The 18965-nt window shown below is 37.9% G+C and overlaps 1 protein-coding gene across 1 annotated transcript in view; it reads right to left on the bottom strand.

Annotated features, from left to right (window-relative positions):
• Positions 1-65: 65 nt before the first annotated feature.
• Positions 66-18965, bottom strand: part of LOC127879130 (cyclic nucleotide-binding domain-containing protein 2-like) — a 20795-nt gene continuing 1895 nt past the window's right edge. Inside the window, exons 3-17 of the mRNA XM_052425802.1 lie at positions 18947-18965; positions 14170-14299; positions 13072-13146; positions 11567-11655; positions 10890-10963; positions 10022-10110; positions 6911-7062; positions 5541-5618; positions 4817-4877; positions 4391-4502; positions 3561-3622; positions 2405-2479; positions 1502-1660; positions 831-890; positions 66-472 (exon numbers count right to left, since the gene is read on the bottom strand). The exon at positions 18947-18965 is cut by the window's right edge and continues 55 nt beyond it. Of these exons, the coding sequence (XP_052281762.1) occupies positions 230-472; positions 831-890; positions 1502-1660; positions 2405-2479; positions 3561-3622; positions 4391-4502; positions 4817-4877; positions 5541-5618; positions 6911-7062; positions 10022-10110; positions 10890-10963; positions 11567-11655; positions 13072-13146; positions 14170-14299; positions 18947-18965 (1478 nt within the window). The 3' untranslated portion in view covers positions 66-229. The remainder of the gene's footprint in view (positions 473-830; positions 891-1501; positions 1661-2404; positions 2480-3560; positions 3623-4390; positions 4503-4816; positions 4878-5540; positions 5619-6910; positions 7063-10021; positions 10111-10889; positions 10964-11566; positions 11656-13071; positions 13147-14169; positions 14300-18946) is intronic.

Genomic DNA, 18965 nt, shown 5'->3' with positions numbered 1-18965 from the left:
ATTACAACGGCAATTCGGGACAGATGTATATAAGTACATCGGTCACAGGGATGTAGAAAACAAAATGACTTTTTATTATCTTTATTTTTATTATTATATCTATTAATCACAATGCTTAAAAAGTGAGTTTCACGATTAATAAACACATAATTTGAATTAGAAAAATGCAAAGAATGGACGAAAAATAACAACAAAATAAACAAGTAATGTACATAAAACAAACGAAAATTTATTTTGTGCAATGATTTGTCGCCTGGTCAAGCTTCTTGTTCTCCGCAATCTGACTGGTGACGTCACCGAGGAGCACTTTCTTGTAGAGCGTCCAGTCCTCTTTGATCTGCAAATTATCCTGAAACACTTCCTCTTCCGGGTATGCGCGCACATCCTCTCGTATCCGTTTCTTCACCGCCTCGTTCGCATGCTTCACGAAGAACTCTTTCGACAACATGATGCATTCCGCGCCTCGACTCACCTTTGAAAATACAGTCATACATATATCGTATGGAAGTTGGTACATAGTGTATATAGTATCATATAGATATATTTAGTATGTGCAGTAACATATTTATAAGTAGAATTATGTGATAAGGTCTACTGAATAAGATATCACATTAAGTGACTCAACTTAATGAAAATATCTTAAAAATAAATAAACATGAGATTAAGTAATGTGACTTTCTTTAAAAAAATCCGACACCAATTAAAATAGGTTTGTATCAAACAAGACACGACATTCATATATTTAATAAGGTTTATTGTTCAGTGCTGTTTATTGTATTTAATAGTTCAACAAAATCATGACATTGCCGAAAACTCTATTTGCCACTCACCAGGCTGACTACCGTGGTAGACCGTTGTAAACCGTCTTCAAACGTGACGGTATCCAGCCCCTGTGGTACAAAAACTGTCGTAAGTATGACTCGCGTCATGGGAAAATGGGCCTTATGCCATATGCAGAGGGCGTAGCCCAAGACCATGCCTCGCAGCCCCGATGTCTGGTTAAGGGCTATCATGTCCGATAATGAGACCACAAAATGTTGCGTGACTTAATGGGCTTCAAGGCAGCTCGTGTCCAGACCGCGCTAGTGTGCTTGCAGGTCTGAGCTGGTCGCATATTGCATAAGACCCATTTTCGCATGACGCGGCTCAGATGACTGGTAACAAGGACCAGCATTTTTACATATAAGCATGGGTATAGACAACACGTCTCATTGCCCTTTACATTCGACCATAGCACTGGGTTCAGGTCAGCAATATTGAGTTACTTTAAAATAGAAACCATAAAAATGTTACAATAAATTCGTGTCTCAAACTTATAATTACTATGACATTTGTAGACTTCATTCGACCCAAGATAGATATTTACCAACCTACAATTATTAAAATAAAAAAACTGCGCATACATGACTTAATACAAATTCATAATAAACATATCGCAGAATGCATCATTTGACTAAGAAACGGATCAACCAAATCGAGCAATTATGTCAACATTACTTACAAAGACGTCACGCGGTTTCATAAGGGTCACCTGCACGAACACCGGTCCGGGTTTGGTCACAGGCACAGGCTTCGTCTCTGGCACTTCCGGTTTCTTCGGGATGCACCTGCGAGGTGGCTCGTAGCGCTTCCGCTTTGCGAAACTGCTCTTTGCCGGCGCCTGCAAGGGAGCTTACTGTGAAGCGCTTGTGATATGTAACACATTCCTATTGGGAGGGAATAAATACACGTCTTTCTTAAATAACCGCAAAGAAACAACAAAAAACAACAACGCACAGGCATACAATATAGCAACTGCATCCGGTATGCATACGTTATGAAGTCTGCGCTAACATCCGTCAATATGTAGTATGAAAAAAAGAAGCATTTGTATGAATGGGCCGTGCTCTTTAAAATGGAGTTTTACTGCATGTGCGTTAAGTGTCGTCCCAGATTAGCCTGTGCAGTCCGTAGGGGGAAACTTTCTGCCTTAACTTGATTTTTGCTCAGAAGAAAAATATCATTAAAGCGGAAAGTGTCGTCCCTGATTAGCCTGTGCGGACTTCACAGACTTGTCGTCCCTGATTAGCCTGTGCGGACTTCACAGACTTGTCGTCCCTGATTAGCCTGTGCGGACTTCACAGACTTATCTGGGATGACACTTCACACACATGCCTGAAACCTTTTTCACATAGTACGGCCCTAATCTATTGCAATATTACGCGCATCTTATGCAGAATCCTTCCGCTATTGGATATATAGGTTATATAATACACTATTAATACGGACAATAAGACGATATACATTTTAACTCGTCTTCAGTCAGGAATAACGCTCATAATAAAACAATACAAAATCCATATTTAGTTTAACATGTTACATTACTGATTGCAAATTCCCATGCTCATAACGTTGATAAACTTACAAAATGTGCCGACTTGGTGTGCGGATGTTTACTGTAGGCTCCTTTGGAGAACTTCTCGGGCCGAGGCGGTCCGCTCTGGATAACACAGCGGTCATAGAAATAACATCGGAATAAAACGAGAGATTTATTTGAGGAATTAGAGGAAGCGCAGATGAAATCAACCATCAGAAATAATGCTTCAATGCATATGAGCAACGTTCTGGGTAAAAGGGGCTTAAACAAGTGTCGTCCCAGATTTTCCTGTGCAGTCCGCAGACGAAATTTTCTTTTTTTGTGGATTTTTTTCTTTCTACGGAAGTCTCTTATAAACGAATGTCCCGCAAGGTGGAAAGTTTTGTTCCAGATTAGCCAGTGTGGACTACGCAGGCTAATCTGGAACAATTCGTAACGCAAATGCATTAAACCCCGTTTTCCCAAAGCGTGTCATGTAACGTTTTAATTGTACAAGTGAAGACATTTTTTTTCTTGGGGTACTATAAGTCACGTCCGTTAAATGCAAAGACGGGTTATATTTATTTCATTGTTAACTATTTCATTGGTTGTTCATGTGTGCATTCTACCATTAAATTTTAACTTTACCATTCAAATTTTTATAAAGGGAAACACAACTGAGATAAACGTCAAGCTTAAAGTACCATTTTACCATTTGTAGTTTTACCATTTTACCATTTGTAGTTTTATAATTAACCATATTACATTTCAATAAAGGGAAACACTACACTACTTAGATATACTTCAAGCTCAAAGTACCGGGAATAATAAAGCTTTTTAGGGCGTAGTGCTTGTACATGTATGTAACGAGTAATGAACTTTGAAATTGAACGTTAATACTTTCATTCCGATTTAATAAAGAAGCCTCGCTCAGGGAAAACTGGGTTTAGTGCATGTGCATAAAGTGTCTTTCCAGAAAAGCCTGTGCGGACAGGGACAACGCTTTCCGCTTAAATTTATTTTTTTGTTTGAAGGACGTCTCTTCTTAGCGGAAATCAATCTAAAGCGAAAGTGTCGTCCCTGATTAGCCTGAACAGACTCCACAGGCTTATCTGGGATTAAACTTAAAGCACATTCTTCCCTGTTTTTTTCCAGACAATGTAACGTTATTGAATTCAAATTCACACACATATTGACAAGGAAAAACATGGAACTAAGTCCATACCGACTTGTCCTTTTCAGTAGTTCTCCGCTTTTTGCGACGAAGACCGGAGTCAACCTTAGGAGCTGAAATATAAAAACATTTGAGTTATTGCACTTACGTAAAGCATAATGTCGTGCAACAATTTCAAACGTAATCTGCATTAATCCTACAGATATCCGGATATTTTTCAATTCAATTATTTGATTTTACAATATGAGTTAGATCAACATGATTTGCTCGGACGCGCAGTCGATATAAATAATAAATGAGGTTGCATTTTTTTTAAGTTTTCATGGTTAAAATTCTTTGCTGAGCCTCGTTCTATGAAAAGAAGACTTAATGCATGTGCGCAAATTCTTGTCCCAGATAGGCCTGTGCTGTCCGAACAGGCTGGTCGGAGATGACACTCTTCGCCTGGACTTGATGTCCTTTTACAAGAGATTTTCTTTAAACGAAAGATGCCATAAATGCGGAAAGTAGCGTTTGTCCTTGCAACGTCTATTTTACGCACACGCATTAAGCCGACTTTACATAGAACGAGATTAAAATTTGAATAATCATCACTTTTGCTAGAAAACAGCCCTGGGGACCGTTTCAATAAACGTCTGAGTACACATTTACGATACGATACATTTTTCAAAGATGCATAATTGCTTAAGTCCATATCATATGATTATAAATTTTCAGTACTTTATTAATTTCATTGGCATTTCTAAAGACGTATACGTTTGATGAGCATGGCGAGCTAGTTCGTCTACTTATTAAGATTACAAAATTCTCTCGTAAGTTAAAATTGTCGTACGATCGTTTAGGAAACAGCCCATGGCGTTTCCGCGGGATTGTTACCTTACCATAGACAATGGCCTTCATATTGGCGGGAAGGAATTCGTCATAAGCCACCTTTGGCTTTGCATTGGCGTTCGGGATGACGCCTTTCAGCTTCTTCATTACGACACAAGAACCCTGTAGGGAAAAATAGTCCATGGACCCGTTTCATTTAACACCGAAATTGACATCTTAGACATGGGCATTATGAACATGACGATGCTTTATTTTCAAAGAAGTATCCATATGTCTGTCATAAGAATGTCGTCATTTTGGAAAACTTATTTAACCGCGTTCTATGAACCTGGACTTAATGCATGTGAAGTCCACATAGGCATAGAAGCATAGAAGCAACGACACTTCCCGCTTTTATAAAATTATTCGTTTTAAAGATTGTCTTTTCTAAACGACAATTCTATTTAGGCGTATATATAGGTATAAATGATACCCACCGACTTGACGATATACAGCCAGTCCGAGTCATTGCTGTTGGCGACAATGGTCATATTTCGCCTGAAAAGAATGAACTGACTTCATCATATTAAAAGAAATTAATCATAAGTTAACATTTTCTTTTTCTTCAAACCAATTTTAAGCAATAACCATTCTAACAAAAAGGAATGGAACGTTTATCCAAACAATGCATAATAAAATAGTATTAACTTCAACCATGTATGTGACTCAGCAATGTATACATAAATTCCAAATATATATACATGTAAACACAAATGCTCTTCCTTCGAATTGTATACTGACATAAATCTGTCTTTAAATGAAATCTAGATAACGTATAGTTATATACATTGAACATTTGGTACACTATTTCTTAATTTTCTAGCATTTGTATATGTTGCACACATCACAATTAAGTGCATTAACCCTTTCCAACTCAGAGGCAAAGTGAAAATTGCTATTTCCAAACAGCATAAAACCAGAACAGCCTGCGAGTTACTCGCAGTCAGTTCAGGTTTTATGTTATTTGCTGCTCATCAGTATCTAAGGGTTGGAAATGAAGCCTTCAAAACTTGAATCTAGTAAGAAAGGTCTTTAATTGAATTTAACTTTCTATGGGACTACAAACACGTCAAAATACGTATCTAAGTGGTCACGGGTTAAGAGAGATATAGAGAACGGCTTACTTGTAGAAGTGAAGCAGAGATATCGAGAACGACTTACTTGTAGAAGTGAAGAAGACAATGTTCGGGATGTTCCACCAACTCATGTATCGGCCAGTCCTTCATAAAGTCAAGGTTACTGAAATAAGATGATAGGTTTGATTTTTTTATAAGCCTCGTTTTGAGAAAACTGGGCTAAATGCATGTGCGAAATGTATCGTCCGAGATTAGCGTGCGTATTTCGCACATGCGTATTTGGGACGACACTTTCTGCCTAAATTGTATTGTAAATTGCTTAAAAGAAACTTTCTCAAAAAGAAAAATACCAAAAAAGCGCAAAATGTCGACCCAGATTAGCCGTTTCAAAATGCACATGCATTAAGCAGAGTTTTGACTGAATGAGGCCATTATATGCTGAAATCAGGGAAATTCCTTAATAGATATGATATAGAAACACACGAGTGACTTAATGGATGATTATGGAATAGTCCGAATAAATGATAAACTAAAACACGTGCGAAGTAGATAACGTAATAAAGGATGAATAGGCGAAAAAAAGACAGTTTGAACAACGTCGGAAATGAGACAAATAGAAGGGAAAGGGGAGAAAGAGAAAGCAAGAATAAAAAGGATTCATGAACAAAATTATCAATGACAGTTCTCAGAGTCTGTGCTGACTCAATAAAAGATGAATCCCTCCAATTATATAATAAGTTCCTTATGATATTATAAGAATTGACGCTGCGCCTAATAAACACACAACTGTATTTTTTTCTCTTTTTGCAAAGTCGGTAGGAACTTAGTAAGAACTAATGCGTGTATTGTATTTTTCGTCCCTCAAATAAGCTAACATTTTAATTCGAACATATTATAAATTAGCCGCGCTATTGGGCGACCGCGGTTAATGCATGGGTGTTACGTAAAGTCGCAGTTAAGCCTGTGCAGTCCGAACAGGCTCATCCGATACGATACTTTCCGCCCTGATTGAATTTGTGTTTATAAGATAATTCCTTTACGCAAAAATTCCCATTAAGATGGAAAGTGTCGTCCCTGATTAGCAAGACTATACTGGGACACCACTTTACGCACGTGCATTAACTCTTTCAGTGCGGGAACGGATTTTTAAAGGCCTTTGCAAACAGTTTGGATCCAGATGAGACGCCACAGAACGTGGCGTCTCATCTGGATCCAAACTGTTTGCTATTCTGATAGTATTCTTTGAAAAAAAATCGAAGAAAATGCTTATTTTAGAAATTCAGCAGACGACATTTTAGCAGAAGACAAATTACCCAGCATGCAAAGGGTTAAGCCTTGTGTTCCCAGAGCGATGTGAAAATAAAACAAATATAACAAATCAATCCATTTATTCCCGTGATTTTCTGTTTCAACTAAAGTTCAGGGTATGCCATGATTCAAGAAGACGAAGCCAACCTTATAAAGCGGATGTGCTGCGGCATTTCGTCGTTTCCGTCACCGGACATGAAGATGTCAAAGAAGTCGTCGCGCCCAATAGACAGCAGCTGAACTGTGTCTTGTGTCGTCACAGTGGCGGTGCGCTTCGAGTGGTGCAGCAATGCCAACTCCTGTCCTCAAAGAAAAGCAAAAGAGTTGCATATTGGCCACATGCTGGAAAGACTGTGCTTAATGCATGTGCAGTCAGTCCACACAGGCTAAACAGGGGCAACACATTCCGCTTGAATGACATTTTTCGTTTAAAAGAAGTCTCTTTTTAGCCAAACTTTAGACAAGGCGGAAAGTGTCGTCCCTGATTAGCCTGAGCGGACTGCACAGGTGGGGGAGGGGGGGGGGGGGCTGCGGGGTGTTAATCAGTATAAGGACGTAATTTGAAAACAGTTCAAGGGGATTGCATTAGTAAATGGAAAGTTATCGTTACTTCAAAACAGCTAAATGTTGTCATTTAATAACAGCTACAGTGGAGTTTAATAGGTTAATGGGGCGTAACATTGAATAACAGCTACAGTGGAGTTTAATAGGTTAATGGGACGTTAACATTGAATAACAGCTACAGTGGAGTTTAATAGGTTAATGGGACGTTAACATTGAAGAACAGCTACAGTGGAGTTTAATAGGTAAATGGGACGTTAACTACAGTGGAGTTTTATAGGTTAATGGGACGTTACCATTGAATAACAGCTACAGTGGATTTTAATAGGTTAATGGGACGCTAACATTGAATAAAAGCTACAGTGGTGTTTAATAGGTTAATGGGACGTTAACATTGAATAACAGCTACAGTGGATTTTAATAGGTTAATGGGACGTTAACATTGAATAACAGCTACAGTGGAGTTTAATAGGTTAATGGGACGTTAACATGTAATAACAGCTACAGTGGATTTTAATAGGTTAATGGGACGTTAACATTGAATAACAGCTACAGTGGATTTTAATAGGTTAATGGGACGTTAACATTGAATAACAGCTTCAGTGGAGTTTAATAGGTTAATGGGACTTTAACATTGAATAACAGCTTCAGTGGAGTTTAATAGGTTAATTGGACGTTAACAATGAATAACAGCTACAGTGGAGTTTAATAGGTAAATGGGACGTTAACATTGAATAACAGCTACAGTGGAGTTTAATAGGTTAATGGGACGTTAACATTGAATAACAGCTACAGTGGAGTTTAATAGGTTAATGGGACGTTAACATTGAATAACAGCTACAGTGGAGTTTAATAGGTTAATGGGACGTTAACATTGAATAACAGCTACAGTGGAGTTTAATATGTTAATGGGACGTTAACATTGAATAACAGCTACAGTGGATTTTAATAGGTTAATGGGACGTTAACATTGAATAACAGCTACAGTGGAGTTTAATAGGTTAATGGGACGTTAACATTGAATAACAGCTACAGTGGAGTTTAATAGGTTAATGGGACGTTAACATTGAATAACAGCTACAGTGGAGTTTAATAGGTTAATGGGACGTTAACATTGAATAACAGCTACAGTGGAGTTTAATAGGTTAATGGGACGTTAATATTGAATAACAGCTACAGTGGAGTTTAATGTTTAATGGGACGTTAAATTTGAATAACAGCTACAGTGGATTTTAATAGGTTAATGGGACTTTAACATTGAATAACAGCTACAGTGGAGTTTAATAGGTTAATGGGACGTTAACATTGAATAACAGCTTCAGTGGATTTTAATAGGTTAATGGGACGTTAACATTGAATAACAGATACAGTGGAGTTTAATAGGTTAATGGGACGTTAACATTGAATAACAGCTACAGTGGATTTTAATGTTTCATGGGACGTTAAATTTGAATAACAGCTACAGTGGAGTTTAATAGGTTAATGGGACGTTAACATTGAATAACAGCAAAGTGGAAATTAAACGGAAACGGAAGGTTATAACTGAATAACAGTAAAGAGGTTCAAGAAGAGTTCATTCGGTAAATTTGAATCAGGTGGAATACAATCAGTTAATAGAACGTTCTAGTTTTAAATAGCTACGGGTGAGTTCATTAAACGGAAATTTATCATGTTATATCGGCTAAGTTGTTCTCATACCACCCCCGGAAACCCGATATGATGTGAAAAATTGGACGTGCTTGGAAAAGTTTCAGATAAATTTTACTGAATTTCGGTATGGTTAGTAAAGCCAGTCCTATAATTGTTTTAAGGCATTTTTTAATAAAAATATCTTTTGGTATATGCAAAGGAGGTATTATCATGTAAGTTAGAACAATCCTGGTTATTATTATTCAGGATTTATTGAAATATTTGAAGTCGACGATGCAGGGTTTTGTCCCCTATTTAGTACTTTATTTAAAAATGTCTTTAAATGTATGCCAGTGAAAAAGATTTTGCACAGAAAATGATATCAATCAATGTTCCCGAGTAACATATCCGCCAGAGTTTCTTTAAAAAAAAATGGCTTTGGTGAGAAATTCGACTTTACATTCAACATGTTGATGAAAAAATGATATGACCTGGTGCAGTGTCAAAGATGTCAAGATATGACAGGAGTGCAGTTCATTTATAAACATAAAAAGTGGATGTCGGACATTCCACTATATATCTTTAACAGCATTGGTTTTATTTTCCCGCATCTGTTAATAGCCTCAGATTATGAATGAGCAAAAATACTACGTCATTAAGACGCAGCAGATAGCGGACTATTTAAATCATTTATAAACATTCTAATCCGCGACACGTATAATACAAACATTGTTAATTTTTTTTTCTGTATACGCTCCGTTCAAAAATATTCCATTTAACATGATATTCACATTATGTTTCCATTTGTGAATGAATAAAGTTAAAGAACTCAAACCTCTTGCATAACTTATACAATTCTTTTCTCGCGTGGATGCAGCAGATGCGGCAGATGCGGCAGTTATCAGGTTTATCGTAGTTAAGAGAGAACTGGCTTGAAACGCGTGGTTCTAACCTAAGTAGTTCGCTTGCGAACAACTAAAAATAACCTAAAGTACTACGGTTTGTGTTTCAGTTATTTTATGTTACACACGTTATTAGAATTATGAGCTGTTTACGACAGCAGCCTACCCCGAAGCTCATGCCCTGCTTCATCACTGTGGCTGTCTTCACGAAGGAGGCGCCTGTCTTCGCGTCCTTCAGCAGGATCGTCACCACAGCTGGCAGAAAAGACAGTTAAGAACCTGGCTTAATGCAAATGTCGTTCCAAATTAGCCTGCGGAGTCCGCTTACACTGGATTTTCGTTTAACATAATTTCACTTTATTTGAACAATTATTAAAGCGGAAGGTGTTGTCCCTAATAAGCCTGTGTAGACTGCAGACTGGGACGGCACTTTCCGAACGTGCATAAAGCCTAGTTTTTCTAGATAGAGGCTGACGTACAAACATTGTTTTTATGCCGCGTCCTTTGAAAATGGGTGCTATGCCCTATGCGACCATCCTGATCCCTCCAGACCAGCCAGTGCATGCTATGCCCTATGCGACCATCCTGATCTCCCCAGACCAGCCAGTGCATTTGCACAGTCTGGTCAGGAAGTACCTTGTCTGCTAATATGACCGCAGAACATTGAGTGACTTTATAGCGGATCGGGTAAACACCTGAACAGACTTCGCGGATACGCAGGCTGGTTTGGAGCTACGCTCCTTTATTACAGCACATATACTTATAAGTAACAAAAACATATATCAATTATATTAGCTTTCTTTTGTCATTATTGCTTGTTCTATGATTTGTAGTGATTTTTTTTATCACTGATACATTAACAAATGTTTGGTAAATACAAAAGTTGATTGATAAGATACTGTTCCTCTACACATTCAGACATTTTCAAATAGATCGTACATATTAATAATGAGTCACATTTATAGTATATGAGTACAAACTGGACCATTTGGCCACTAAGTGTACACGGTAGGCTGATATTCGGTAATACATACCGTGACCAGACAGAACGAAGTAGAAGTTTTCCGCGATGTGTCCCTGACGAATAATGATTCTCTTCGGTGCAACCCTGTCAACGCAGAAAAGGTGTACACATGTTGTTTCCACTAAACCTCACAGTATATATTTATATAGTTTAAAAGAACCAAAAAAATAAACATACTTGCAGATGTACACGTAATTCAAAACTGTCACGCTTGAAGTGAACAGACAAACTATTTTAAATGCAGTACATTGAGAGAAATAAATATCAAAACACAATGTACATGCGCGAACATTCTATTTTGTATCATCACAACACAACAATTTCTTATAGGTGCGTGGCAAACAATCGAACGTCCATTTGGTGCATTACAACTTCTCATTGACTAAGCGCACGAACCTCGTTCCGGAAAAACTGGGCTTATTGCATGTGCGTTAAGTGTCGTCCAAGATTAGCCTGTGCAGTCCGCACTGGTTTACCAGGGACCACACTTTCCGCTTTAAATATTTTTCTTTAAAGAAAGTCTATTTTGAACAAAAAACCAGATAAGCGGAAAGTGTCGTCCCTGATTAGCTTGTGCGAACTGCACAGGCTAATCTTGGACGATACTTCACACACACGCATTAAGCCCAGTTTTCCGACAGCGAACCTCAGTGCATGTATAGTAGTTAAGACACAAGTGTTACTTACACCTCATACCAGGCCACCTTGGCAAGCTTCTCCTGCATGTGCAGCGGGTATTCGGCGTACGAACGCAGGCATTGAAGTCCGAACATCGCCTGTAACACAAAATGATATGTACATGTATCTAGCACAGAAAAGGCACATTGGAAAACATAGCGAAACATGTAAAGCATTTAATTTTCAATGAGCAGCCGATAAAAAATGCAATTATGTACAGCCTTCTGGTGTAAACCAAATATTGGTGTTCAAAAATAAAGGGAGAAATTAAATATGGCGTTGAACCTCAAAGTTTTAATAGCCCAACATTTGTATTGAGAACCGAAGTGTATACAAACTTAGTAATAACTATCATAACTCCAAAACATATGTTTCAGTGGTACATTTTCATGATTTGCCAAGTTAAGTAAATGTGACCGTGACCCGATTCAATCCATATGCTTTCGCGGCGAGGTGTTTCTAAGTTTATGTAATATACTCCTGTTCTCTATTTTAATATAAAGTAAAAATGAAATGTGTGATAATAGGACTGTTGATAAATATACCAAACTTCGTTCCGATTCAGAAATCATGTGTACCACTGCAACGCGCATAGGTGTTGACAAACAAGCGAAAGCACATTGGGATGTTGAACACAAAAGTTGGGTCGACCCCGCGGTGCACAAAAGGTTGTTTTTGTTAATGACAGGTTTTACAAAAAGAGTAGAATCTTATAAGATACACTGAAAAATATTGAAAAGAAGTATCCGAGTAAATTAAAAAAAATATATAAAGCTTTCTATTAAAATACTTGTACCATAACAGCATGTAGTTAATAGCTTTTATTTTATTACATATATCAAAGTACGTCAAATGGAAAACTTCGAAATACCTGGCGAGAGAACTCTGATCCACTTTTATTTCTACACTTGCTCTGACGTCATAACACGGCGTACACCTATCGCCTACACTTGCTCTGACGTCAAAACACGGCGTACACTTACCATCTGCACTTGCTCTGACGTCATCACATGGCGAACTCTTACCGCCTGCACTTGCTCTGACGTCATCACACGGCGTACACTTACCGTCTATACTTGCTCTGACGTCATCAAATGGCGACCAGTTACCGCCTTCACTTGCTCTGACGTCATCACACGGCGTACACTTAGCGTCTTCTCATGACACAGCATACACTTACCGCCTCCACTTGCTCTGACGTCATCACACGGCACTAACTTACCGTCTTCATTTGCTCTGACGTTAAACACGACTTACACTTACCATCTGCATATGATCTGACGTTAGAACACGGCAAACACTTACCGTCAGCGCTTTCTCTAACGTCATATGACGGTGATCAATTACCGCCTGTACTTGCTATGACGTTTTAACACGACGTACACTGACCGTCTGCAATGCTCTTACGTCATCACACGGCGTACACTTACCGTCTGCACATGCTCTGACGTCATTACACGACGTATACTTACCGTCTGCACATGCTCTGACGTCAGAACACGACGTACACTTACCGTCTGCACTTGCTCCGGTGTCCGTTCCGCCGGATCCGTAGTCAGGATGCTTTTTGTCTCGGTGCTCAACGATATCTTGTAATACAGTCATAAAGCGTTTTGATGATGACATAAACGATTAAATTGGGTCATTTTACAGCTTCCAAAATTTCATTTTTATTATTAAGAATACTAGCGACTGTATGAACAGTAGCTTAAATACGAAGTGCTTAAAAACTATATTGCGAAAAAAACCTACACGTGCAATGATTATATATGGTTATAGCTGTTTTTACAGGTTTAAACGAAATAAAAGAACTTATTCAGCGATCAAGTCGCTAAGATCATTGACCATAAAAATATTGACTCTTAAAAATATGTATTAATAAATCAATACGATAAACCGTTCACGCAACTAGCACAAGTTAATCACAAGTTATTCGATATAATCATACATATGCATAAGAATTTTATTAAAATGTTGGTGCACGTGATACCCATATCCTCAAGCGCAACGTATGTCTGGTTTAATTACCATTTTATTCTCGCTCTGGAAAAAACGGCTGTTAATGATTGTGCGTAAAGTGTCATCCCTGATTAGCCTGTGCAGTCCGCCCAGGCTAATTATGGGAAAACACTTTTCGCCTGGACCGGATTTTCTTTAAGAAGATTCATTATTTGAACACAAAATTAACTTAAAAGCGGTAAGTGTTGTCCCGATAAGGCTGTGCGGACTGCACAGGCTAATCTGTGACTACACTTTACGCACATGCATTTAACTCCGTTTTCACTAAGGGAGACTCTATTGTATGAAAGGTTGACACACATGTTGACCGCAGTACTCAGACACGAGTCCACATATCATGCGATCTATAGAGTCGCGTTCTGAGAAAACTGTGCATAATGCATGTGCGTAAAGTGTCGTCCCAAATTAGGGACGAAACTTTCCGCCTAAATTGGATTTTTGCTAAGAGACTTCATTAAAACGAAAAAAGGTCATAAAACGGAAAGTGTCGTCCCTAATTAGCCTGTGCGGAATACACAGGCTAATCTGGGGCGACATTTTACGCACATGCATTATGCCCAGTTTTCTCAGAGCACGACTCTATACCTCTGTACCTCTTTCTTGGCCTTAAAGATGCTGGGGTCAAACGAGAGGCCGGCGTTCTTCATGCTCTGCTCGGTGGAAGGCGTCTCGCTGGCCATGTCGATGAACGTCTTCATCCCCGACATGCCGCTCGTCGGCTGCCTGTGGGCAGAGGGGAGACAGAGGTTTGTGTGAAGCATACAAACGAGAGGAGCAGACCAACTTAAGTATATATTTGCTAAATTTTTACCGCTACCTCTCATTTATAATTTAAGAATATCTAGGTACCAACAATTTGCATTTAAACATATGGAACCTCTCACTTCTTAAAGTACCCACGCACGAAACAATACACATACGAACGCATGCAAGTACGTAGCTAACGTATCGATATACCACCCACACACTGCTTTTAGGCATCGGGCAAAAGGTGTAAAAAATCAACTAGAATAATGAAAGTTATTACGTGTATGTGTTTGCACTTACAACCATGCATTAAATGACCGACATGAACAGTGATCTGACTTCATAAGCGAAAATGTATCTTTAGCACAGAAAATGCGTGTTTTGTTATAGGACAATATCAATTGCAAAATCTGTTGCTTGACCACGCATGGTTCTTTAGCCACGACACCAAGTTGTTCTTTGACCGACAATGTAAAATGTTGTTAGATACTAACAACTCTCTATGACAAATAATCGATCGAGATCTAGTTAATGGTGTTGTGTGCTGTTTGTTGGGTAGTGCGAGCTTGGGTAGTTTATTTGTAGTCTTTTGAAAGATTGTTATACGTGTACGACAGAAAGATACATCTACGCTCATCTGTATGTGTTTGAAACTGAACCTTTTTACGTGCCTTCATACCAAACATAAACTACAAAGAATATGTGAATATGTTTACTCGTCTTCATGTCCGCACGTTATGGTCATAGCGCGATATGTACATTGCATATCCATGTAAGACGTAAGACAAAATAAACATACTGAATGAAACTTACATATTTTATTTAATGGTTTTAATACAGTCACTTAAAAACGCAATAAAAACATGAAATGTAGGAGCAAAATTACTAAAGGTTAATTGCTAAGAGTGTAAGTGTCGCGAATGAAAACTTTGGATACGTAATACGGGCTATACTATGTGTAACCACCTTCATAGACATATATGAGCCGCGTTATGCGTAAATGGGTCTAATGCCATATGCAGTCAGAGTAGCTCCAGACCAGCCTGCGAAAATTTCGCAGTCTGATTTTGGCTGAACTGTTCGCTCTAAGGTCGCATAAGGTTATGTGGTCTAGTAAGTGGACAGAGTAGCTCCAGACCAGACTGACCGAATGCGCAGGCTAGTCTGGGGCTACGCAGGTCTCACAGGGTGAAGGACCCCTTTTCGCCTGAGGCAGCACATATATACATTAGTGTCCAGTAAACATAAGCATACACGCATACTTATTTACTATTTATAACATTATGTAGGAGGTACGTTTGATATAAGTTTTAGCATGTAAAAGCGATATCTCTGAAACAATGCACGATCTTTTTTGGTACGAATTGGGCCTATATTTACAAAAAAAATCTTAAAGTATCGTTAATTGTTTAGCACTAATATGCGTTAAACCCATTTAACTGAGTGTGAAACATTTAATTATCTGGACTAAAGTGGTTATGCAACTATTTTGCACGATTTCACAATCTACAAAAGCCTGCGTTATAAGCCCTTATTCTAATTCTATCCTATATACTACCAAATAAGACTGGCGATGTATAAATTATACCGTTTGATTGCCTCCACTCTAAACAAATACAATATGTATTTTTAAAAATACAAATGTACAGGTGTGTACTATGCTACGAAACTTATATTAATACTTATTGGGGACAGTTGAAGGCGATAGAAGTACTTTTTATCTGTTGTTTTTGTTTATTTCTTCCTTTGGTGATATTTAAGTGATGCAATATATGAGCCTCGCTCTGGGAAAACATGGTGTAATGCATTTGCGTAAAGTGTCGTTCCAAGTGCTGTCTCATATGTTACTAAGGGACAAACCTATTTGCATAGACTGGATTTTCGCTCAGAAGAGAATTCCTTTAAACGAAAATATAAATTAAAGTGGAAACAGCGTCCCTGATTAGCCTTTGTGGAAAACACATGATATTACCTGATGCCTAATATAAATGATAATTAATTATTTTTTTGCTATTTCCTCGTGGAAAAATTAATGTTACAATGTTTAAAACTGTTACCGGTGAATATTTCGAACTGTTGACTGGTCAATAGTTTGAACTGTTGCCCGCTCGTGCATAAAATTAAAACAGTGAATAAAATTAAAACAAGAGTCATTTGCTGTTTGACATTTTCCTATGCTTCAAGTTCTACGTAAGGCCAAGGTATGTGTTGAAAAATGTCTATATTCAGGTTTCAATAACACTGTTGTGTTTAAATTTAATGTGCTTTTTTTTCTATGTCTGAAATTTGATCAGGTAATAAAACAGTTATTTCATGGATGCTTGGTGAACAGTCAAAACTGTTGTCCCTCGGTATCAGTGCTGACATTTGGAACTGTTGCCCGAGGTCGATAGGCCTCGGGCAACAGTTCCAAAGTCATCCCTGATACGTTGGGACAACAGTTTTGACTGTTCACCGCGCATCCCGCGCATCCATGAAATAGCTGTATACTATTATCCTGGGGCAATCCTTAACGCAGATCCTTTTAGCCCCGTTTTCCCAAATCGAGGCTCTTACATATTATGTATCCTAACACTAACATTCCCGAACGTTCAGAAAAAATCAATCGAGAGGTCAACAGTTTAAACCACGTAAACATACTGAGCTTTCGTTTAAAATCCGTTCATACAAAGACGGTAAGCACCTTCAGTTGAACTGATGAAGCACATATCATAAAAATTGATTGAACGAAAACGGTTTCATATTAAAACGGTTTTGTCGCATGTCATGAGTGTCTATCCTTCGTTGACATCTGTTTCTACAAACCATGAATATCGCTGAGATAACAATAGTTAGTTTCTGGGAGTATTACAATAAAGATTTATAGCTCTGGGCTACTTGCGATCACCTCGTTCATTCTCAGAGCCCCATTAAGATAAATTGAGCAAACACATATGATACCGGTGTAAATAAACCCTTGTTTGTCGAGGATTGATTTAGTGATGTGTAACCGCTAGGGCGGTAAGTCATCACACTGATCATTTTAAAATTTAAATGTTCCAGTATATGTAATTATAATGCCTCAACAATTGCCACCATGGGCTTCCGGATAAAGTCATATAAACTGTAGTGATCAACAGAAGAAAATACTACAAGCAACATTAGGAAGATTACGAGTAATATATGTTTTTCTGCTGAGAACATTCAATAAAATTAGTTTAAAAATGACTTATTTACAGATTTTCGTCTCTAAAGAAATTAAGTTTAATGTATTTGCTGCAAGAAGTTCAAATATTTTAAACAATCTAAAATAATGATTAAGTATAAAACAATATTGAATTAGAAAATTTCCCCTGCCCCACGCTTAGGACCCGTGGCCCATAAATCCATTTATGCCTAGCGTCTAGAAAAAATGAAGAGGCAAACAGCGTAGACCCAGATGAGACGCCGCATAATGCGGCGTCTCATCTGGGTCTATGCTGTTTGCTTAAAGGAATTTCTTTAAGAAATATTCTAAAAATAGGAATTAATATACCAGACATCCCTAATTTTGGAAATAAATTGATCCAATTTAGAAGGATGGGAGAGTCCACTCGGCATAAATGGGTTAATAAGAAAATGACACGTGCTTCATCTCGGCCATTTGCGTTTTGTAGGGCCCGCGTCTTGCGAAAAAAGGGTATTGTGCCATATGTGATCAGGGTAACTCCCGACGAAGACTGTTCTACTAATTACATTAGAAAACATGTCAATAAAATGTTTACTGCCCCTCGAACAAATAGCGTCGTAAATTCAATAAACAAATTTAACCGTGAAAATTAATTAATGCTCCTACTTAAAAAAAAAGTACTGTTAAAAATGCACGCTTCGATTTCAGTCGGTATCTTAGCGAGTACATGCAGTTACTTATTCTTATAAGTTCTTCGTAGGTTTAAGTACAATAATAATGTGCATGGCATACATTCGCATTTTAAACTAAGCACCACTTCTTACATCCATGGTCGCCATATTATATAACTCATTCAGACGGGCAGGCAAACAGCTTAATGCTCGGAAGGACCAATTGTTGGTAAATTGAAAAACAGATAAATTTTAATCACGCAAACTTCGATAATGGTATCCTTAATAATAATTTACGACAACCGAGAAATAAACTGGTTTATGACATAATGAGATGAAGGAACGACTTATTGGGTCTCGAGGGTTCATTTGAGACCATCAACGTCGCCAAAACGTAAATTACAGCCGCCCCTTAAGTGCTCGTCGTTATCGGTCAAATCAATAGTACCCAGTAAATCGACTGCAATGATATTAGTAATAATAAAAACGTTTAGTGAGATGTTTTTGGTATATAATTAAAAAATTTGCAACATCGAAGTAGGGCCGATGAAAAACATTAAGAACAAATATAAAACATGAACATGATGTATACAAGTTTGCTTATCAACGGAATTCTTTACGTTGCTTTTTAGGGATGCTTTACTTTATTGCCATTACACAATAGGTACATTGTACCTTTGTGAACAGCAAAATATATACTTAACTTAATAACAACAAAATATAATAATTACAAGTATAAATACTGGTTATCGAAATATGAAACTGAAAACAAACTTTAATTGGGTAGTGTTGACTACGACTTACTGCTTTCTTAAGGTCGCTG

This window comes from Dreissena polymorpha, chromosome 4, assembly GCF_020536995.1.
Source record: "Dreissena polymorpha isolate Duluth1 chromosome 4, UMN_Dpol_1.0, whole genome shotgun sequence".
NCBI classification, from domain to species: Eukaryota; Metazoa; Mollusca; class Bivalvia; order Myida; family Dreissenidae; genus Dreissena; species Dreissena polymorpha.
Note: the sequence above shows the minus strand (reverse complement) of the source record. Positions and strands in the feature narration are given on the sequence as shown.